This window comes from Phragmites australis, chromosome 13, assembly GCF_958298935.1.
Source record: "Phragmites australis chromosome 13, lpPhrAust1.1, whole genome shotgun sequence".
Lineage (NCBI taxonomy): Eukaryota > Viridiplantae > Streptophyta > Magnoliopsida > Poales > Poaceae > Phragmites > Phragmites australis.
This window is the reverse complement of record NC_084933.1, coordinates 31,475,919-31,498,189: the sequence shown is the minus strand read 5'-3', so window position 1 is coordinate 31,498,189 and position 22,271 is coordinate 31,475,919. Positions and strand designations below refer to the sequence as shown.

The 22,271-nt window shown below is 45.1% G+C and overlaps 4 protein-coding genes across 5 annotated transcripts; 3 read left to right on the top strand and 1 right to left on the bottom strand.

Annotated features, from left to right (window-relative positions):
- Positions 1–85: 85 nt before the first annotated feature.
- Positions 86–10,268, top strand: LOC133888867 (exocyst complex component EXO70A1-like). 2 transcript variants are annotated; one of them, XM_062329241.1, is made up of 13 exons: positions 86–594; positions 751–846; positions 2,099–2,304; positions 2,411–2,656; positions 2,749–2,887; positions 2,976–3,188; positions 3,445–3,650; positions 3,758–3,958; positions 4,041–4,140; positions 4,250–4,377; positions 4,473–4,619; positions 5,163–5,317; positions 8,800–10,268. In XM_062329241.1, exons 1-12 carry the CDS (start codon positions 439–441, stop codon positions 5,278–5,280), a joined length of 1,956 nt encoding a protein of 651 aa, XP_062185225.1. In that variant the 5' UTR covers positions 86–438; the 3' UTR covers positions 5,281–5,317; positions 8,800–10,268. The 2 variants fall into 2 exon arrangements, with proteins under 2 accessions (XP_062185225.1, XP_062185226.1); XM_062329242.1 differs by having other exon boundaries at positions 4,041–4,180; positions 4,293–4,377.
- A 438-nt stretch (positions 10,269–10,706) lies between these two features.
- LOC133888869 (NDR1/HIN1-like protein 12) lies at positions 10,707–11,603 on the top strand. The gene has a single exon (XM_062329245.1). It carries the CDS (start codon positions 10,847–10,849, stop codon positions 11,504–11,506), a length of 660 nt encoding a protein of 219 aa, XP_062185229.1. The 5' UTR covers positions 10,707–10,846; the 3' UTR covers positions 11,507–11,603.
- A 3,032-nt stretch (positions 11,604–14,635) lies between these two features.
- Positions 14,636–15,698, top strand: LOC133888307 (NDR1/HIN1-like protein 2). The gene has a single exon (XM_062328493.1). The coding sequence runs from the start codon at positions 14,829–14,831 to the stop codon at positions 15,447–15,449; it is 621 nt and encodes a 206-aa protein (XP_062184477.1). The 5' UTR covers positions 14,636–14,828; the 3' UTR covers positions 15,450–15,698.
- A 4,605-nt stretch (positions 15,699–20,303) lies between these two features.
- On the bottom strand, positions 20,304–21,957 carry LOC133889655 (probable aspartyl protease At4g16563). The gene has a single exon (XM_062330104.1). The coding sequence runs from the start codon at positions 21,894–21,896 to the stop codon at positions 20,469–20,471; it is 1,428 nt and encodes a 475-aa protein (XP_062186088.1). The 5' UTR covers positions 21,897–21,957; the 3' UTR covers positions 20,304–20,468.
- Positions 21,958–22,271: the final 314 nt, after the last annotated feature.

Here is a 22,271-nt window from a genome sequence, read left to right as displayed (position 1 = left end):
GAAATAATCAGGGGACGTGATGAGCCATGGAAGTGTCATCCGGGTGGGCCTTGCAGTGGATGTACCGTTACGAGTTTCTGCGAAGATTACTGTGCGATTAGGGGACAGATCAATGGTTTTTTGGACGGTCGGATTGACTGAGGAACGAGTCCACGGCTGCTGTTGATCTCCTTCATCGAGTCCACGGCTGCTGTTGATCTCCTTCATCAGGGGTGGGAAGGCGACTCAATTGTAATCTTATTTGAACCTAGCCAGTCCCTGACCAGAGATAACGCGTTCGCGAGAGGAACAGCATATAACTTTTATTCGTCATTTGAAATACGTATCTCCTTTCTTATCTCTAGTTGCAGCCTATAAGTTCTTGTTCTTCTCTCTATAGAGCTTGTTTCTTCTACTGCTGACAAGCAAAAAAGACTCACGAGAGACGAAAAAGGAGACATGGAGCGAGCAGCAGCGGAGGTCCTACGTGAGAAGGCGAACCTCCTGCGCGAGTCGATGCAGAGGGGCGAGGCGATACACAGGGACGCGGTCGCGGCGTTCGCTTCCATCACCAGCCACATGACCGCCATTGACGACGCCATGCAACCTGCTCAGGTTCCTCTCCTATCGCTCGTCTCGATCGTCAATCACCAACAAGTTGCTTGCTTCTCTCTCTCTCTCTCGGATGGCTTTGCTTGTTGCATGAGCTGATGATGCGTTGCATGCCATCGACCGATCGATCGATCGATCTATCGGGATTGTTGGGTACAGGCGAGGACGTACGACGCTTGCAGGGTCCACGACAACGTCCGGAGGAGCCTCAAGGCAGTCGAGCCGATGGTTCGCCGGCTCGACCTTGTGCAAGAGGTTCGTTTGCCTCGTTCACCACCGTGTGTTAGCAGTACTAGCAGTTGCATAATCTTCCTGTATATTTTGAGGCCTAGGCCGGGAACAGAGGAATCTCGTAGGATCGTAGTGGAAAAACACTGTAAAATTCATGAAAAATTCTAGGTCAAAAGGGGTCCTACCAGTTCAACCCAAATTTCCTTTTTCTTTTTAGTGCTGTTCAGAGGAATTTCATAGGATTGACCAAAATTGATACAAGGCCATACAGCCGCTCATTCACGAGGCCCAGCTACTTATATAAGCAAGCCCCATACATACTGTTACAAGGCCCTTGAGCCATCGCCGCGCTGGGCCTATTTGCCAGTGTCCGATCGGCCGGTTCCCACCTCGCGGTCGCCGGCGGAGGACCGGAGGCACCGCCCCGAGCGGGCGGCCTGCCTCCGGCGCGGCGGACTCGCAATGCGGCCTAGCCGAATCTCCCCCCCCCCCGCCCCCACGAGAGCGACGGAGCCGGCACACCGAGGCGAGGAACTTACTGTACCACTCCCCTACCCCTACTGCTCCAATTGCTGCCACTATTTTTGAGTTTTGGTCAGGGAGCGATTCTAATGCCTGCAGTTTAGTGTTTTGATTCCTGTGTAGCAACTTGTTGCGATGCTGTGTGCTTAGGCTTGCGATCGCCTAGGGTAATGTTTAGCAATTTTGCCCGTGCTTTCGACTCGCTTTTATTTTTACTTTTATTTTGAGCCGCACATCCTATTCGGACTTCATCGTGGCACCAACATGGAGATGTTAGAATGTTCTGGCTTGCATTGGAAATGCTTCAGCTCATGTTTAAAATTTCCAACGTTTTCGAGTTCTAATGCCAGGTGTACTAGAAATGTAATGTTATAAGTTGTTAAATGCCCTTCAGTCCTTCTAATACTCTCTGATGTTACCTAAACTGTTTAGCTCGTGTCTCATCTAGGTATTCGGTAGCTTAGTTTTTTTTTTTTAGCACTTACTAGTTTTCTGATTTCTGTAACGAAATCGCAGATTTACCTCCTGTTTCGAAAAATGTTTTGAACTCCTACTAGGATCGTTTGGTGTAGTTGGAGGTGTAACAGTGGGGGGATGGTTTCCAAAAGGATGGGAGGTCATTTATGGAAGTTTGCGATGGGACAACTGATATTCTCTCTGACTAGAATCGGGCTTCCTACTGGAATGCATGCATTGTTGCATCGTTGTCTTCCATGTTTTAATGCTAACGTTTCATTGAGCTTGAAGTTTACAGGCAGACCTTGTGCTATTGAACGGACCAAGTAAGGGTCTTACTGCCTATCTTGACGCGGTGGATAAATTGAGAAGCGTTGAGTACTTCTTTAATTCAAAAAGAAGCTACAGAACTAGTGACAACGTGCTCAAACATGCTGATGAATTACTTTGTAAAGCTGCTGTAGAGTTGGAGAATGAGTTCCACAGGCTCTTATCCAAATGCAGGTTCGGTTTTCCATTTGTTGTGGTCCATAATATTTTCATGTTAATAAAAATCTCATGGAAAACCTTGCTTATTGTTTCATTCCCCATTTTCTATGATCGGTTATAGCAAACCTGTGGAACTCGAGTATCTTTTCAACTCTCTTCCAAATTTAGATCAACGGTTGTCAAGTGAGAACATTTTTGCTGGTAGCAAAAATCTATCATCCAAAGATTCTTCTGGTGGTCAGATAGATGTGAATGCTGCATACACTCTTCCCACACTCATTGATCCCTGTTACGTGCCTCTGCTCTCAAAGTTGGTTCAGAAATCAGTTCAACTTGGTCGCCATCAGCAGTTTCTGAAAATATACAGGTGAAAGCCTCTAGAAGTTCCAAACTACTTGTCATAGATGGTTTCTCTGTTTCCAGCTTGACATGCTCCAACATTTTCCTCCATTCCTCCAGAGAAGTTCGTGGCTCAACTTTGGATCTGAACCTTAAGTACTTGGGAGTTGAATATGTTACAACCGAAGAAATGCAGAACACGCAGGCTGAAAACTTGGATGCCAAAATTGCTCAGTGGATCCAATTCTACCGAATTGGGGTAAGGCACGTGAATCCTGTTTACATGATGTTTGTACTGTAAAAAATGTTTGCCAGTAATATTTCATATTTGACTATTTGTTGAACAGGTAAAGTTGCTTTTTGCTGCTGAACGTGAACTGTGCGATCAAATCTTTGAAGGATATCATGCATTGAAGGATCACTGTTTTGCTGAAGTAACAGCAAAAAGTCTGTCAACTATACTCAGCTTTGGAGAGGCTGTTGCTAAATCCCAAGCATCACCAGATAAATTATTCATGCTGCTAGATATGTATGAGGCTTCATTGGAACTTCGACCAGGGGTTAAGTTTCTACTTTCTAGTGCAGATTTGTAGCCTCTAACTCTAAGTACCCTTCTTATCTATTGCACGCAGTGCTGTCAATCAATAGCAGAATTTTAAATACTTAATGCACTTAGAGTAGTGCTGTCATCCGACAGTTTGCATGCACTGCACATCAATTCCAATATTTATGTGTAATACATATTGCATGCATGCTAACTGACTGTATCTTTTCATGTCAAGGAACTAACTATTATTTTTATGTTGGCTATGTTAGGTTGAGGTGGTTTTTGAGGGGCATGCATGCTCTGAAAACCGGAAATTGGCACTTAGTTTGACCAAATGCTTAGCACAGACTACAAAAAGAACTTTCAGCGACTTCAAAGAAAACATTTTGAAGGATTCAGCAAATAGCACGACTACTGATGGAGCTGTGCATCCTCTTACCAGCTATGTCCTTAATTATACCAAGTTTCTTTTTGAGTAAGTGAAGTATGCTGCATCAGGATTATATATTCAATATGACCTCCAATACAATACAACCCAATACCATTGGCAACAATCTGAACTAAAAACTACAATATATGCAGCTATCAGTCATCACTAAAGCAGATATTAGAAGAATCTGGTACTGGAGATGGAACAAATTCTGATCTGGCCTCTCAAATCATGGATGTTATACATGCTCTGGAGACCAACCTTGACGCCAAATCGAAACAATACAAGGATCCTTGTCTGGCTCACATATTTTTAATGAATAACATCCAATATATTATCAGGTCTATATGCAGGTATATAGTGGTTTATACATAACATCAAGGAAGTGGCTGGAATCTCATGAACTGGATGGAATAATCATTTTCTTGATTTCAGTTCTGAAGTGAAGGACTTATTTGGTGATGATTGGATTCAAAGGCACCGAAGGATTGTGCAGCAACATGCTACTCAGTACAGAAGAGTTTCTTGGGGAAAGGTCAGGTTACTAAAATCTCAGCCTTTGCAACACCGTTTAGGTTTGCATCTCTTGTGACTTTATTGCATAACCTTATTTCCCTTTAATCTTTGCTTGAAAAAAACTGCAGGCTTTGGATTTTCTCTCAGCTCATGGTCTAACTTCATCATTAGGTTCCACTAGAGAGAGTAATCAAGGCAGTCTTCTATCTATCGGATCTAACAGCATTACAACTTCCAAATCTGTCATCAAGGAGAGGTTAGAATTTAATTCCTGAGATTTCGTGTGCTTTGTACTCTGTTTAGCTGTTTCAGTTTATTCATAATGGAGTTTATTTTCCAACACTATATCAGATTCAGGTCTTTCAACATGCAATTTGAAGAGGTTTGCCAGACACAGATAAAGTGGGCTATTCCTGACAGAGAGTTGCGAGATAACCTTATTCTTGCTATCGCCGAAATTCTGTTACCTGCTTACAGAGATTTTCTGAAACGATTCGGGTACCTTTTCATTTCCCTCTATCTGCTGTTTTTGATGCTGTCTGTTATTATGCTATCAAATTTCTCAAGATACTACTCCTTGTTAATCATTAGTGTGGGAATGGCATGAGTTCCTTGATCACTATTTAGCAGAGTTGCCAGTATTTACTGATGGATTCTATTATACCAAGTAAACAGCATTACCAATTTGGATATACTTGTCTGGTGCACGATCAAGTTGTGTATCAGGATATCAGCACTGCTGATATGTTAGTTTCTCAGTCTACCAAAGACCAAACCAGTGGTATGCTAGTTAGGCTTGGATAATGCCAGACGCAGCAGTTTTTTTTTAAAAAAAAGAGGAAAAGCATTATTTGTCTAAAATTTGTAGTATACTGAAGAAAAATATTTGTGGACTATGTTCATCCTCTTCATATAACTTCAGAAGTTTCATGGTTCCTTGTACACATTATTCAGTTTCATTGCAAAAGTCAAATCACATAAATTTTCTCTAAGTTTTGAATCAAATTACTGGCATCATTGACTGTTTTATTAATCATCTAGGCCTCTTGTTGGGAACAGCCATAGCTCTTCGAAATATATAAAGTACACTCCAGAAGCACTTGAGGAAGCACTTGGTAATCTATTTGCAAAGAAGTTATTAATTGAACAGGGATGTTGATTGGCTGATTGCACCAAGCATCCCAATTAACTGTGAGGTAATAACTCTTTTGTAAATTATGTATGTACTATATAGTTAGGAGATAATGATGCTTCTACTGTTATGAATCTTCTGACCAGAATTTCTATTTCACTCTGTTACGAGCTTCGTAAAAATGTGCGAGTTTATTGCTCAGGTTGATATTACGTACGGAAGTACCTGCTAACAGAATTCCCTTTCCGAAAATTTACATTGAGTTCAACACATCACCGCATCAGATGTTTTCCTTACGTCAGGTTTCTGTCTAGCTGCATGTTAGCATCGGACTGATGAAATTGTTCTCCAAGCGTGGAGGTTGAGCCCAAACCTTAAAAAAACTCAAAAAAAGTTACGAAGCTGTCCCCAGACCCCAGTGGCTGGCTACATTATCTGCTTTAGATTCGCCCTAGCATTTGTGCAGTCAACCTTGTAAAACTTGTCCACTAATACACGTAAAAGTAGTTAGATTTGTCTCATGAAAATGGTATTAATAGTTTTTTCATAATCAATATTTGATATTATTGTATTTCTTATATTTTTTGTTAACATATAGCTAGAAAAGTAGTGATCAAATATGTTTAGTAGAGTTGTGACTGTCGATGTCTAGAATAACAAATAAAAGAGAACGGAGGGAGTATCATCCTGCTGTCATCTGCACTAAAAACTAAAAGATCATCCAGAATTGTAAGAATTCTGATTTCAATCATACAAGGAAATTCCTGGTAATGGACTGAATTGGCAAAACAGCGTGTTCACACAAAACCAGGATCTGGTATTTAGTAAAATAACCTTATGAAATATGTGGGAATGACTGACTTGTACTTTTGGTCTCCTAAAACTAATGCCGTGCAAAGTACAGCAGAGATCTTTTGGGTTCTAACTTCGTATATTATATGCTGCTCACTTTCAATTGATATGGAGTATGGATAACTGATGATGCAAATGGTTACTATATCCCTCTTTATTAGTGATGTACTATAGCAGGAGTATGGGTACAATCAATAATTGTCGCTACTAGTCTATACAAAAGTTGATGAACTGAGCTTGTGGATATTTCACATTTTGCATAGCTCAAATGTGAGTACATTCTGGAAGAGGATGTGAGCGTAGTTGTTGACTCATAAACTGGGAGTAGTTCCATGAATGATTATTATATATAATATCTTGAATCATCAGTTTCAAAAGAAAAAAATCCACTTATGTTGATCTTTCTTCTCTAGTTTCCATTCTGCATACTTTCATTTTTCCTTTTCTGTAATGAGATGTTTATAAACATTTCAGAGTTTTTTTAAGCTTTGGTGCTAACTAGTCGAAATTTATTAGCTAGGACCGGGTGTAGAAGAAAAATAATTCCCCATCGACATTCTAGTATATACCAGTACCCTACCTGCCCACTTTATTCTTGTTCTTTCTTTTTCGTCCTTTTAGAATCATGCTGTTAGCTTTTCTTTTCTATCAATACATTGAGATGTGCCCACAAAAGAAATGATTTTTTATCTGTTTCTGGATAAATGATCCTTCCCCTTTTCCATAAACTATCTGTGAAGGCCATTAATGTACAAACACTGACTGAAAATTTGACTTATTAAAATTTAAAATTTATGGTAAGTGATAACATTGTGGATGAGAATCCATATGAAGACTTGTAAAGATGTTTGCTGCAGGGTCTTTCTGATATACTTCCTTTTCTTGTACGAAATATGCTTTGGCATCTCAGATATCACTTTAACACGTTGAGGTATACTTGCTTTGATCTTCCTGCAAACTCTTGTCAGTAACTTTGTGATTTTGATGTGCTTTTCTGCTTTACTATACCAAAAGATTAATTCAACGTTTTTTGGCTATTTTTTTTATCATTGGATTCTGTTTGTGTTTTTAATTTGTTCTTCACATGCTGTGTTTGTCGGTTTTTTGCGTCCCGTCAGTTAAAGATGAAAAGTTAATAGGACACCTCATACTAGTTGGACCCTAGGAATTAGGGACATTTTCTAGCACTTGTCTGATTGAGCGTTGGGTGGCTTAGGTTTAACTGTGACTCGCTCTGGGTGTTGTTGAGTTGATCAACGACCTATCTGAGCCATTCAAAGCTTGATCCAGTGGTCGAGAAAACTTCCGATCCTCCAGTGTAGGGAGCCTCGTATATAGTTTTAATTCAGCTGTTCATTACTGGATCAAGAATTTGACAGCAGAGGTAGCACTTTTGAGTCTTGTGACGTTTGATGCTTTGTTCTTCTAAAAAAATTAATATCTGACAGAGACTGGTAGAAAACGATGACTTCTTTCTTTTAGATGAAAAAGGATGACTTCTTGTTAGTTGTTAGTCGTTTCATTGCAATATCACAGTTAATGGACTATGTCAAATCGCTGTCATGGCCAGTGCCTTTTATATGCAATATTACACTTAACAGATGGAATACGTTTAGTCATTTCATATCTAATTTTCTTTCACATGCTGTTCTACAAAATTTGAATGCATAGCTGTAGAGCCTAATAAGCTGTTATATCTTGCTCTTTTATCATATTTACTTTTTCCATCTTCTCGTGGTAGAACCCTTTCTCTCAGATACGAGAATATTTGATGGCCTGTGAAGTTAATTGGGTGTATTTTAGTGTGGTGGCATGGCTATCGTCTAGATATAAGTGAACCGAGCAATAGCTCAGTTGGTAGAGCCTCCAGTTAAGACGTTGCCCACACGGGCTTGAACCCAGTGCTCGCAGGTGGTGTGAGTAACTCCTTAAAGAGTTCGGTACTCCTCTCTCTTAAGACAAAGCCACGGGACATCTTCTCCCCATGGTCGAGTTTTTTAATCGCCTAATATAAAATGGGTGGCAAACTGGCAACTGATAAATAAGATTGTTTCATTCTGTCTGTAACTTTATATCATGGCTAGTAGATATGGTTGTCACCCAGCCAACCAGGGTTCGATTCTTACCTTTTACATATTAATGCTAGGGTGGACGTCTCTCCCCCTGTTTTAAGCAAACTGTCGCTAGTGCCTCCAGTAGAGAGGATGGCCACCCGGGCTCGAACCCGGGGTGCATTGGTTTGTGGGTATCTCTTTAAAAAACTGGTTTCAGCGAGTTTTCTGGCCAGCCAGGGTTCGGTACTCTCCTACCTTAAATTTTAAAATGCCCGGGGGTTTGTCCTCGTGGTCGAGAAAAAAAAACTTTATATCGTGCTTATCCCATTAGAACATTGTTTAGTTAAGCATGTTAGCTTTTTTGTTGCATGCTATGGATACTTCAGCGATGATAGGCTTGGGGCTGGTATGACTTGCACTGAACATTGTAGTATTAGACTAAGGCCAGGATATGTAGGATCTAATTATCAAGTATTGTGTTTTTGTCAATTTGTTCGTGTTAGGATTAGCTTGTCCATGAAACTTGTATGGTCTGGCCTGTCGTTTGAAAGAATACTTTTAACTATCGCGAAAGTAGCTAGATGATGCAAAGCATTTCTCCATCTCATTCTATTGGTTCTTACGATGACATGGTCGGCAGGTTTGACTCCTGTAGGGAAAGGTAGCAGCTGCTACAAGGCAGCAAGGTCAAAAGTCTTATTCAGTATTCATCATTGATCGCTAAAAGAAATGCAAACCATAAGACATATTTTGACGAGTCGCTGCCCAAGTTTGAGCGCAGGTGACTAGGTGAGTCTCCATCCTCCAACGGCATGTACTCTCGCTATTTCCAAGGTATACATTGTGTCCCATCGTTGGGTTGATGGTTCTAAAACATTGGGTTGTTCATTTGGTATGTGGATATATATGTAACCTTGTACCGCCGATTCGCTATCAAATAAGGTAGTATTAGGTGATTTTACGTGTGAGCTGGGAGCTGAGGGGCTATGGAGCCCATGGCTTAGGAGACGTCCCTAACATGGCTTCCCTCTCTGAGCTGTCCTTTGGATTCCGTCTGCCAGCAACCATGCTGCTCCTAGTGCCCAATCAAACTTAGTTGTTTGGGCACAACACGACCCCAGCTCGAGTAAACACCAACGTGTAGACTGGACGGCCAGATGAGAAGCTTCCATTCCAGTCATCGTTTACTTGGGTCGGTCTTGTATCATTGGATGATTGTATCCACCTCCATTTTTTAGCTGGTTTAGTTGTTGGCACATGGATGATAGAATCAGAAACATGGTCTTGATTTCTACCTCACCTAATACTCCCATTTCTCAACCTTTTTTTAAAGGCTCATTTCCCAACTTTCATATATGCTGAAATTGGAGTTTTCGTCGCTCTCACGTCGTACCATGTACGTTTAGTTTAGCCACGTCGTCTGTAGCCAACAGGTGTAGGCCAAGTATGCAAATGACCTGATCATGAGCTAGGCATGTGCCTTGCTGCGGCAAGTAGACGGGATAGTGGCCGGTGACGAGGAGTCTGGGATTGCAGTCGGTGTGCACTATTTGTGCATTTTTGTGGCTGGGGGTGGAGCGGCACATATAGTCTGGTGGCTTGGGAAGGAATAAGGAGGTGATGGCGACCGTTTATGTATCGGTTTCTTGCGCTTTAGCTGAATTTCCTTTGGCATGCCATGGATGTCGACGCCCCACCGACCTTTTCCACTCGCCGAAGTCTCCTACTGCCAGTGATAATTCGTGAGCAGGGCTCGCCGTTGTAATCCTCCTGCGCAGTTTTGTGGCCGCCTGCCGGTGACTTGTTACGCGAGGCTACAAGCCTGAAATGACAGTGATCGAGTGGCATGAATACGACTTGGTTTGCAGAAATTAGTGGTGCCAGCATGTGTACGTCATGCGTGCGGACTTCGTCACCAGATTGGTTTGACACGGCACCGTTTCTGTTGATCACTGCGCTTTGCTTTCGTGCCCTTGTTAACGTGTAGAAGCGAGGTTGGAGAATGCTAAGTACGACGAGATAGAGTAAAGAGAGAAGAGAGGGCTCGGCGCGTCGCTGCATGCGCTCCCCACCCCGAAACGAAAGTCGCGGCAGAGCAGCGTTCCTCCTCTTCCTTTCTTTCTCAGTTGTGTTTTATTTTAATGGAGAAAGGCTCCCAAATCTCAAGTCTGAGGGAGTCCTTCAATGATTGCTGCTTTTGGAACGTAGTACTCACCCCCACTGGCTCCATGATCATTAACCACTTCTCCTTCTTCTCGTGCTTACAATTCTAAAAATCTTCGAATCCTAGTTACCACTAGGAACGGAACAATGTAGCAGTGGCAGGTAACATCAACAGGATCCAACAGAGAACTCAACACATGGTAGTATTTCACAATTCACACATTGTTTGTTGGTGGAAGAAGCAGGTGATCTTGGGTGGTAGCAGCAGTACCTAACAACTCAACCTGTCCGTCAGTCAGCCAGTCCTCACGCTCCCCAATGCTGATCCCCTCCCTTCAGTCCCTGCCAATCCCCTGTTGCCGTTGCTGCAGTACATAGACGCGCCAACATAAATACTGCCCCGACCTCGCCTCCCTTTCCTCCTCGCTCTTTCTCTCGCACAACTTATCACAGCCAACTCGATCAAATCAAGCCATCACTTGGCACAGGGCTGGAACTGAGAAAGAGTGAGAGCACCAGCGGAGATGTCGGTGAAGGACTGCGGCGGGCACAAGGGGTGCGAGTGCGAGCGCGACCGCCTCTACCGCAAGTGCTGCGCCGCGCTCGCCGCGCTGGTCCTGCTCGTTCTCTTCGTCGTGCTCATCGTCTGGCTCGTGCTCCGCCCGCACAAGCCCAAGTTCTACCTCCAGGACCTCTCCGTGCTCTGCCTCAACGTCACGCCGCCGGCGTCCACCTACCTCTTCACCACCATGCAGGCCACCGTCGCCGGCCAGAACGTCAATGACCGCGTCGGCGTCTACTACGACAAGGTGGACGTGTACGCGCAGTACAAGGACGTAGCCATAACCATCCCCACGCGGCTGCCCGTTGAGTACCAGGACCACAGGGACCAGTCCGTCTGGTCCCCCTTTCTGCAGTCCATGGACAGCGTCCAGCTCCCGCCCGTCCTCGCCGTCGCGCTCGCCCAGGACGAGACCGCCGGCTACGTGCTCATCGACATCCGCGTCGACGGGTCGATCCGGTGGAAGGTCGGCACGTGGATCTCCGGCCACTACCACCTCCGCGTCAACTGCCCCGCGCTGCTCACCGTCAACGAAGGCAAGGGGAGCTACGGCGTCAACACCGGCGGCGGGAACGGATACTTCCGCTTCCAGCAGGCCGCCGCGTGCTCTGTCGACGTCTAGTTCTTCTTTCCTTGCTTCTTTTTTCGTGTTAATTGATCGATCTGTTGTTCCTTTGAACAAATTAATGCATAAATATAATGGATGGATATTGGAGCTTCGTCGAGTAGCTAGGCTGTGACAAACTTATCGAGTTGGGCTGGTGGGAGTCTTTGAGTGGAAGGGAAATGTTTACGAAAAGAAGATCGATCGGTGGGGAGTAAACGTGAAGGTTGGATCATGCGACCTAGCAGAACCTCACAAGCCTCATACATATGGTCTACTTTTCGAAAATAGTAGACGTATTTCTTTTTGAAAAAATAAACTAACATTTAATTAATTATAAGAATATCTAGTGTGTAAAAAATATACAATTAGATTCGTAATTTAAAATAATTTTATATTATATAGTTTTTTAGCTATAAATGATATATTTTGTGAGAAAACTTTAATCAAAATCTAACTTCGAAGACTAAGCTTAAAAAAAATTTGAACGAAGGGGTACTTCGTTACCAGATCGATCATCAACTGTTCATATTCGTGCTTGCTCTAGCATATTTTTTGATTTTGTCCAGGAAAACTAATTTGCATTTGGCAAGAAGGTTGATACATTAATGTTCACTGCTTGTACCTTTTCCCCATGGTTCGTTCATGTTAGTTTTTCAATTCCTCAAAAAGAAAAAGAAAAAAGGTTAGCTTTTCCATTTCCCCGTGAAGGAGACGCTAGTCTTAGCATGTGGTTGAGATATTTGACCTTTCTCTTGGATCTCAGCTTTCACTCAAAGTGTTTCTTTGAAAACGATCAAGACTGGTAACGAAAACTCATATTCTTAATGATGAGTTGTTGTTAGTCACGAGCGAGCGAGAGTGGATGGACTAATAGCTAAGCTGGCTTGGATGGGCACCCGAGCAGAGCACGCCACCGCACATGGTGATCGATGGTGACGCCGCCGCGCGCGCGATGTTATCTCTTCGTCATCTTGCGAGGAATTCTCGCACATATGTGTACTCACTCTTCAAGTAACCAAATAGCGCAGCTCGATGGGCACGTCGACCGTTTAGAAGACGCGCGCAAATATAGACTATCTATCTAGCAGTATACAGGTAGAAGAGAACGGATAGTGGGTATTGGACACTGCCTTTCTGTTAAAAGTCCCTTTCGTTGCTATCAGCTGCCCTGCTCTTGCTGCACCCTGCCTGCAGCACCGATCATTGCAAAGTAGTAGTGCATGCAAAGTGCCTTTCAGGTTTGGTTATCGTCATACTCAACACACTAGAGTTTTCAATTGCGCGCCGCTTTGTGCAGGTGTGATATAATGTGAGATAGAGAGACCTGGAACAGTGCATGATAAATGATACTCACTAGTATAATGGAGATAAGGTTGGGACTGATTTGGCTGCTCTGCTCGTCAGATTGGCTGATCGATGTAGCAGTTTCTGTGAGAAGTTTTCAGCTTTTTTTAGATAAAGTGAGTTCTATTTTGTCGAGCAAATAAAAATATCTCGGCCTCTGCATCCATGAAGGAGAAGTTAGCAGCTAGAGTAGCATATCTGCACAGGGAATACTGATGTAACAAAAATGTGGCTTGGGGCGCAGTGTTGGAAGGAGTATCTAGGCAGAAGAAAGCCGAATCCCTCGGTACGAGATGAGATGCTAAACAGTAGAAGAAGGGAGATGCCCTCCCAAAGCGACTTACAACCGAGCTTCCTTCTGAAAGGAAAAGGGAGTTGGCTCGGCTGGCTGCTATTCTAAGATAAGGGGGCTAACTTGTAGACAAGAAAAGTTATTCGATACTAATTTTAGGGGATCCCAACACATGAAATGAAAGGGCGTGATTGATTGATCAGCGATTGTTGTGAAAAAAGCCATTCGGCTACAGGATCAGATATCCATGTTCTATACATGACTTAGATGGTTAGTGGAGGTGGTTTTACCTCCTACCCACCAGTGGTCCTTGTGTATCTAACCAATACGGAATTTTCTTTCGCCTATCGACAGCAAGATATATGTGATGACTTTATCAATTTTTAATATCTATATCTTCGGTTTTCAGTAGTCGTTGTGTGAATTCGTGCGTGTGGTGGTGCTGATGTTTTTTTTAAAACTTTGTCCATCAGTATTTCGAAGGAAAAAGAAGAAGAATGAGAAGAAAAGAACGAGAGAGAATAAATGTGTAGTGTGACATAAACTCTCGTGTCCACAATGGAACAAGATACTATGATTCATTCAAGTGGAAGTGCAGTTAGAGGAGGAGACAAGGTAGAAGATTCGTTGGATTTGAAGCAAGTTGATGAGCCAAACATGTGCGTGAGCTTCCGGACGGATCGTCAGAAGTTTCTGTGGCTAGTTTGTTTTGGGCCCTGCGTGGGAGTAGATATCTAGGCCGGACAAACTGCTTTTGGGCTTCGCATAAGGAAGGAAACCCACAAAAGCAAGGTCGCAGTCTGCCGGCCGGCACATCAACGAACGACCCGCACGTACCACCACATCAGTGATGCGCGTCGTGGTTGCGCTTCCTCGCTGCTGCAACCGTTGAACCGTGGTGGCGCGCAGGGCATGGACGTGCCGTGCGTCTGTAATGTAGGGCCGCGCAAGGCATGCAGGCAGGTTCCATTTGATGGTCACATTTTGGCCCACGCCCATCCATGGAACGAATGCAGGTCGACATTGGACCAGCCCGTCGAAACCAAATGTTGTATGCCGTGCCACCTTCTATTGTCAGTGACGGATGCCACTTAAAAATCTGTTCCAAACCTTACCTGGTCAGTCACCACGCGTCTTTGCGCAATAAACTCACTCCGATTGCTTGTTCAGCTGAAGAACCTGCAGAGTTGAGACGAAGTTTCGCAAAAGGAACACAACGCGTGTACATGTGAATGTGATGTCAGCGACGTGGGCTTGAGGGAGGAGAAGCCATCGTTTCCGTCCTTGGGACGGTCAAAGCAATGAGGCGCCGCCCGCCCGCCAAGTCGCCAAGCCACAACGGCCGGCCGATGGATATTGCGTCGCCCACCACCTGTCCGCGCCAATTGCACATCCAACAGAGCAGTGAGCAGAACACGCACGACTCGGCAACCAAACCTGCCGCCGTTTCAGCCCCAAAACCACCATAAAACACACAAGGAAACGCGGCAACGGAAGCGTATTCGTCGACTCGTCGTCCTCCACCTCCACCTCCACCTCCACGCGCTCCCACAGCCGTGTCTCCTCCCCTCCCCTCCCCTCCCCTACTTATAACCAACCACCCCGCACCCAATTCCAATCCACCCTTCCATCGATTTCGTAGGCTGTTCCCGAAGGAGAAGAAGCAAACACTCGTCGGAAATCAAGTAGGAGACGAAGAAGATGGGTTCCGGGAGCCGCGCCGTGTCGTGCCTGTGTTGCCCGTGCAAGTGCCTGGCGTGCGGCCTCTTCAGCTGCCTCTGCAGCATCCTCATCTCGCTCCTCGTCACCGTCGGCGTCCTCGTCCTCATCCTCTACTTCGTCTTCCGCCCCCACATGATCGCCGCCACCGTCGACTCCGCCTCGCTCGCGCAGTTCTCGCTCGCCCCCAACTCCGCGCTCGCCTACAACCTCACCGTCGCCATGACCGTCCGCAACCCCAACAAGCGCGTCGGGCTCTACTACGACAGCGTCGAGTCCCTCGCGCTCTTCCAGGACCAGCGATTCGGATACACGCAGCTCGACTCCTTCTACCAGGGCACCGAGGCGTCCACCAAGCTCACCCCCGAGTTCCACGGCCAGGAGCCGCTCCAGGGCGACGTCACCGCGGCCAACTTCAGGAAGGAGCAGTCCGACGGCAAGTTCAACGTCGACGTCAAGCTCAACGCCAAGCTCAGGGTCAAGGTCTGGACCTTCAAGGTCCCCGGACCCAAGGCCAAGGTCACCTGCCCGCTCTCCATCCCGGCGCCAGGCAGCAACACCGGCGCCACATTCCAGCCCACCGACTGCAAAGTCTGGTTCTGATCTGATTTCACTTGGTGCGCTGAGGATTGGTTCGTTGCGTTGGTGCTAGTGCCATTAGCCTGTCATTAACCTGCTATAGATGGATTCTTTCTTTTCTTCCGATTTCGATTTGTTGTTGCTGTACATCGCGGTGCTTTAGATTTTATATATATCCCGGTAGGCGTGCACATATTACCTGCCCTTTGGATTTGTTATATATGATCATCTTCCTATTGCTGTTGAGATATATTCAGACTATGTTCGGCTTTAGCCATTACTGCAACCTGTGATGCCGGAATCAGGATGATTGTTCCTTATTGCAATTCAAATTGCAAACGTACCGAATGTAGTCTAGTCATATGAGACCTTAAAGGTGTTGTTGGATGAGCTTTGTTCGGCACGGGTGCAACGTGATGTGCTGAAAATTCACAGGTCAAGTGAGTAGATTACACACGAAAAGCTGGCAACCTTTTTACTCGAAAAAAAGACCAAACTTTTAAGAGCCCAGTCTGCCTTATCATGTGAATTATTGCCCCAGACCTTGACGAAGCTGCAGTTAATCGATGAGATCCAAGAGTGGCGATGAGCAGGTGACAGCGCTTCTTTTGGTTTCTCGTGATCTGCCTCTCTGTCATGGAACCAAACGGACATAAAACAATTGTCGCTTCCGTTGACTGAAGCATTCAGGCCAGGTCAGCACGTTCTGAATTCGACTTGCTTCAACTGCAAGGCTGCAACCGAGGAAAGAAATACTCCACCCAAGCTGCCATTCGATCGGTTTCAACTGAAAGTGATTTGGCAAGCAACTTTCTGGTGCAGGTGACCAGATATAACTTTGTGGTTTGCGGAAAATATCAAGGAGCCTGTTCACAATCGCGGCAACAATGTCGCCCCAGTTCATGACGACGACAATGGTGGACAGCGAAAAATATGCCGTCTGTCCCCTGGTGCGCCACTAGGATACAACGACAAGAACGCCATGGGCCACACGGAGATCTGATGATGGAGGTATGGGAGGGCTTATTCGGACCTGGGGTGGTTGCCAACCGAAAGGAATAGATAGATTAGATGACCTTGAATTACAACGGGCCCTTTTTGACATGATGATATGATCATGTATTGTATTTACCACAGCAATGGCCGGCGGCATCTGGTTTTTCATCGACGGAAGAAGAGGTTGAATATTACAATGTGCTTAGAAACCGAGTCTCAAGCATCACGTTTTGCTCTAACGTTCGCACAAGTTTTACCATAGGCAGTAAACTTACGACCTGACTCATTTCAGAAATTGCGAATTGCCTATATATATATATATATATTTATTTATTTATTTATTTTCCCGACCGATTCAACTCGCATGCTAAATCTATTCCACCAAAATATGGATATACACTATACAAAAGTTTCTAGACTCGAATTGCACTATAAATCACTATAGTCCCCGAAGACAATTCAATGGGATTTCTTCAGATTTATCTGGAGTATCTGGGTCAATTCGGATCATCCAGGTTATCTAGAGAGGCTGCTTTAAAGGGAAATCTTGGCCGATTTGATTTGCGAGCTTCTCCAAACCAAAGAAAAACATGTTTACGAGAGTTTATAGAGTTTACAACTCACTCATCAACCTAGCAACACGATTCCTAACTCCAAACTCACCAAAATCTTTATTTTAGCCTAAAGCTCAAGAACTTTGCAACCGAAGCTTCCAACTCAGAATTCATCCAGCCAAAACGTGTATCTATATTATGGGAGTCTAGGAGACTCACCCAACATATTTTGCCGAGCTTAGGGACCATTGGTTGAAATAGGAAAAGCTCAAAAAAAGAAAGAATGCCGGTGCTCCTCGTGCTTCAACAAAAAACACCAAAAGATATCAAAATCGACTTGAATCATTCAGGAAAACGAAAATGGATTAGATGGACGGATAGCTCATAAGCTCGTGATCACGTGAGTACCGCATGCATACCTCAATTCCTTCTCTTGAGGTGGGATTTTGGGGGAGAAGTGGAGAGGGAGCTTGAGAGGGGAGTGAGAGGGAGAGCTCCTTGCCTTGGCCGGTTGAGGAGCACAGGAGTGAGTGAGAGCATGGGGAGAGTGAGGGAGATGAGGGAGTGGTTGGACTACTGCCCATAGAGAGGGAGAGATGGGTGGTGGGGTTACATGTGGGGCCCACATGTTAGAGAAAATGGTCTATTTTAATTGCGAATTTTATTCTTTTCTCTCCCGAAATTATTTCTCTCACCCGATTGACTTTAAAGGAATTGCACTGGCATTCCAAAATAAATTACCTCAAAACTGATCATGACGCTAATGACGCATAATTAGACTTAGTCATGCGATTACGAATCTGGGACGTGACAACCTCATCCTGGGTCTGCTGCGTCGGTAGTGAAGTACTGGCCAACTGGGACCACGTGACATTGCCATTGTCCGGTGTTGTGCCCCCGAAGAAGTCACTCACGATGTCAAACGTAGGGTCTAACCTAGGCTCATCCTCCTGAAAACATCCGAAAATATATTTGAAAATAATCAATCTGACCTTCATCATAATATATCTGAAAATATAGCTTAGCAAACAGACTTGGAAAAATCCAAAAATATATCCAATGTTAATTCCAGAACCATGTACTTCTGATTATCGAAACTCTAAGAAAATTACTGGAACCAATAATCATCTAACAACATATTTAGTTCACTACAATCAATATTGCTCCTAAGCAAACTAACCAATTTAAACTAATTAAAACCCCGTATACTTAAGAATTTCTTTAATTATCTATAATTATTACCTACATCACTATTTTATAAAATCTAGATAATCGAAACTACAGTACTCTAAATACAACTATATATCTGATAGCTATCATATCATGTTGAAATAGATCTTTACAATATACTACAAAAGATAGAAAAACTTATTTTAATGTAAATATTGTTATGTCGTTAAACTCTAGATCTAGTGATATTTTAATCATTAATAAAAACAAAAGTCTAGAAAAAATTAACTAAAAATGAGATCCAAAACATCCGTAGATAAAAATAGTATTACTTCACTACGCTACCTCCCACGATCTCCTCTCCCACGCCTCTTTCTTTTTTTCTAGATTAAAATAGTCATTTTTAGCTGAATTTTAGTCTTTTATAGATACTAACCAGAAATAAATAAATTAGTTTTTCAAGAGGGGGTGGGAAGGGTGGGCTAACCGCCCACTGAGATAACGACAGTACTTATAGGGCGGTTAGGCCCCACCTTTAGGGTCACTGTCCCATGAGAGGGCGGTAAACATGCTTATCACTCTCTGAAAAAATTACAACCCTTTAAAGTGTAGTAGACATCTGTTCTAGTAAATCTTTTCATTTAGAATATATTTTTAATAAATAGTTGTGTTAAAAAATAAAAAAAATCTTCCTTTTCAGATTGCGGAGCCCTAGTCCTCTTGTGCGATTAGGCCCATCATTTAGGCCCGCTGCGTCTCGTGTCCGGATACAAAACTAGCTAGAACAAACGAGGTAGAAACAAAAAGGCGAGCCCATGACAGTAGAATGTGTTGGTCCAGTTGGAGCAAACGAGGGGACGAAAACAGCAACAAGACAATAGGGAGGCAACCGGACTTTTTCTCGTACACAAGCATGCAGTATTTCTCTTCTTTTTTACAGTCACCTTCTTGCAGTAGAGTATTTTACCAGACAAATTACGAATCCAAAGAACAAAGTAAATTATTATGCATATTGGTTTAGGAATAACCTATCCAGTTCCAATCTAATCCTGACACGTCCGTCACTTTGTCTTTAAAGACGTGCAGACTCAAGAGCCGGTAATGAATTGCACTCGATCAGCCCAGTCCTCTCCTCTGCCGACACATCGAGGAATGGCACATGCTTCTTCTTTACATCGCTACAGAGTGCACCAGTGAAATTAGGTAGGAGTTTTAATGATGTTTTTGTTCTTTCCTGAGGAACGTAGGATCGCATAATGGTAAAGTAAATAAAGTAAAGTTATATTCGATGATGAAGAGAAAGGTATTTAGTTTATTATATTTCTTGAATATGCTGTGTTAAATTTTTATTTGTTTGATTAAATTTGAGATTATATAAATAGATACGGGAATTAAGATAATAATTGATTATTTATATAAAAATAAATTTATGACACTAATAAATAAGTATATCTATATACGAATCAAGCTTCATTCTTAGTCTAGAATAACACTGTATATTTATATCAATTGAGTTAGATTAAAATAATAAATACATACTCTAGACATATTTTTTTCTCTTCAATTAGAGGTATTCACTGAACCAAGCTAGTAAAAATTCGAATAACCAAACCCGCGTAAGACTACCTCCAACCATATTCTTTTTATTTCGTTCCCTTCCCTATTCACATTCTCTTTATTTCCTCTCATCTCCAACAGCTTCCCTTCGAGGGAAATCGTGAAGGGAACGGAGAAAGAATCCCGTCCTGAAGCGAATGGCTTTGAGAATCCCGTCGTGAAATGAATCATGAAAAAAAACCGTTAAAACGATAAAAGGAACGAAAACCCTTTCACGATGGGAATCTATCTCGCGAAGACAAGCTGTTAGGTTCAGTCAAAGTAGCACAGCCAGAGAAATGAAGCTACGCCACAAGAGTCCCATAAAACATTCCACTGATCAGCCCAAAATCCCATGACCCAGATCACAAGCCGAGATCACATGCGCGTGATTTATTTATTTATTTTGAAAAAAAACTACACACGAATCAGCTACAATTCTAAGCCGTCGCATGCTTCCCTTTTCCCAAAGCAATTCCGAAAGAAAAAGAAAGCACCGTCTTTTCGCTCGTCTTTTCTTCACTCTTTTACCGTAACCGTCTTTTGCGGAGCAACCGACGCATCCATTTCAAATGACATGAGTAATAAGCAAGCGCACACGACAATTTATTAGTACAATCCGCAAATCCGAGCACTCACAACCAAACAGCTTTGTGATTAGTACGTGGAGTAATTAATTCGTGAGTGGGGAGCAACTAATAAGCAGGAAGCTCCCGCCATTACGAGCTCACGAGGACGCCGCGCATGGCTGCCGCCGGAACCCCAGCCTCTCCTTCTCTAGATCGTACTCGACGTAGTAGTTCTGCTGCTGGAAGCTCCCAAGAATGATGGCCGGACCGCCGTCAAGGGCTCCGGCGCCTTCGCTTGCGATATCGGTGACCACGGCAAGGCAAATGGCCTCGGCAGCAGCTGGAGTGGCGGCTGCGCTAGGAGCGCGTCCGGCGACCACGAAGTAGTTCTCGAGCGGGAGGCGCATCTCGGCGCCGCCCTTGAAGTGGAGCGATAGCTCCGGCAGCTCCATCGACTTCGCTCCCTGCGGCAGCGCGAAGCAGGGGCGCAGGCCGAGGCCGTCCTCCATCTCCTTGGACCGGCTGTACCTCCCTCCCACCGCCGCGATCACTGCGGCCGCCACCGGCTGGAACACCGTCGGGTCCAGGTACGTGAACGTTGTGCCGGAGTCGACGATGGCGCCTCCTCCTCCGCCGACGCCCGCGGCGAACGCCCTATCCGGCAGCTGCACGCTCTTGCCGCCCACCGTGACACCGGTCAGGGCCAGGTAGTAGTACACGGCGTACGGCTGCTTGTCACCGGCCGCGCTCCTAACCAAGGGGACGTACTGCATCCCGTCACCTTTTCCCACGGCGTCGCCAAGAACCAGCTGGCCGCTCACGGCGGCGTTGTCGTCGAAGCGGCGAGACAGAAGGCAGTAAGAGAACTTGTTGAGCCCCAGCTGCGCGGGCACAGACGGCGCGCCACGCCCGAACCCCGCGAGGCCGGACGGCGGCTGGTGCACGGACACGAGGCTGCAGCCCACGACGAAGTTTTTCACGGCACGGCCCGGCGCGCGCAGCGTGTCGGCGATGAGCAGCCCAGCGGTGGAGCCCGACCCGTAGACGACGGCGTAGGGCGGACAGACGTTGGTGGTGCAGTTGGCGCCGGTGCAGGGGGCGCGGCACTTGGAGAGGTGCGCGGCGGAGTGGACCCAGAGGCAGGATGGGTTGCGGCAGCCGACGAGGCGGGAGGAGGAGGAGTTCTTGGGGTGGAAGGTGGGGACGGTGGCGGAGGAGCAGTTGCGGCACTGGTAGTTGGAGGTGCAGGGGACCCAGGTGAGGTGGCTGCCGGTGTCAAGGAGGACGGGGAGCGGCTGCGGAGGCGTGCCGAAGGAGGCGGTGAAGGCGTAACCGCCGTAGGAGTGCGGGTAGAGCGCAGTCGCGGTGCGGACGGAGCCTGCTCGTCCAGCTGATCCCCCGTGGTGGGGGCGCCTGAGGTGCGACGCGCGGGCGAGCGAGGCGGCGGCCAGGCGGGAGAGCGGGTGGTGGTGCGCGGTCTCTGGGACGAGCGGGAGGTGGCGGTACAGGGGGAGCGTCGTGGTGGTCGGCGCGGCGGTGGAGAGGAGAGGGGCGATGAGGAGGAGGAGGGGGAGCAGCGGAGCCATGGTGGTCGTAGCTCGACAGCGAGCTAGAGTCGAAGTGTGGTGTTCGCTGGGTGACGAGGGGTTTGCTAGCTTCTGGTTTTAATTGGGAGGGGAGTGGGGCCGACCGCATATGGGGATGCCTTGCTTGGGTTGGACCCAAAGTGCGAAAACAAATTTCACAAAACAAATTTGATAGATCTTTATCTATATCGTATCATACGTCTCTAATCTAACTATTAAGAGCAGCAATCTAACAATTAAGAGCAGCATGTATATAAAGAAAAGAGACCTATATCACGCTTAAAATAGAATCTTTTAAAGATCCGGATTCTATATAATTTATTTACTCATAAAGCATAACGGGCGCTCGGTTGATAAGTCCTCCACATCGGAAGG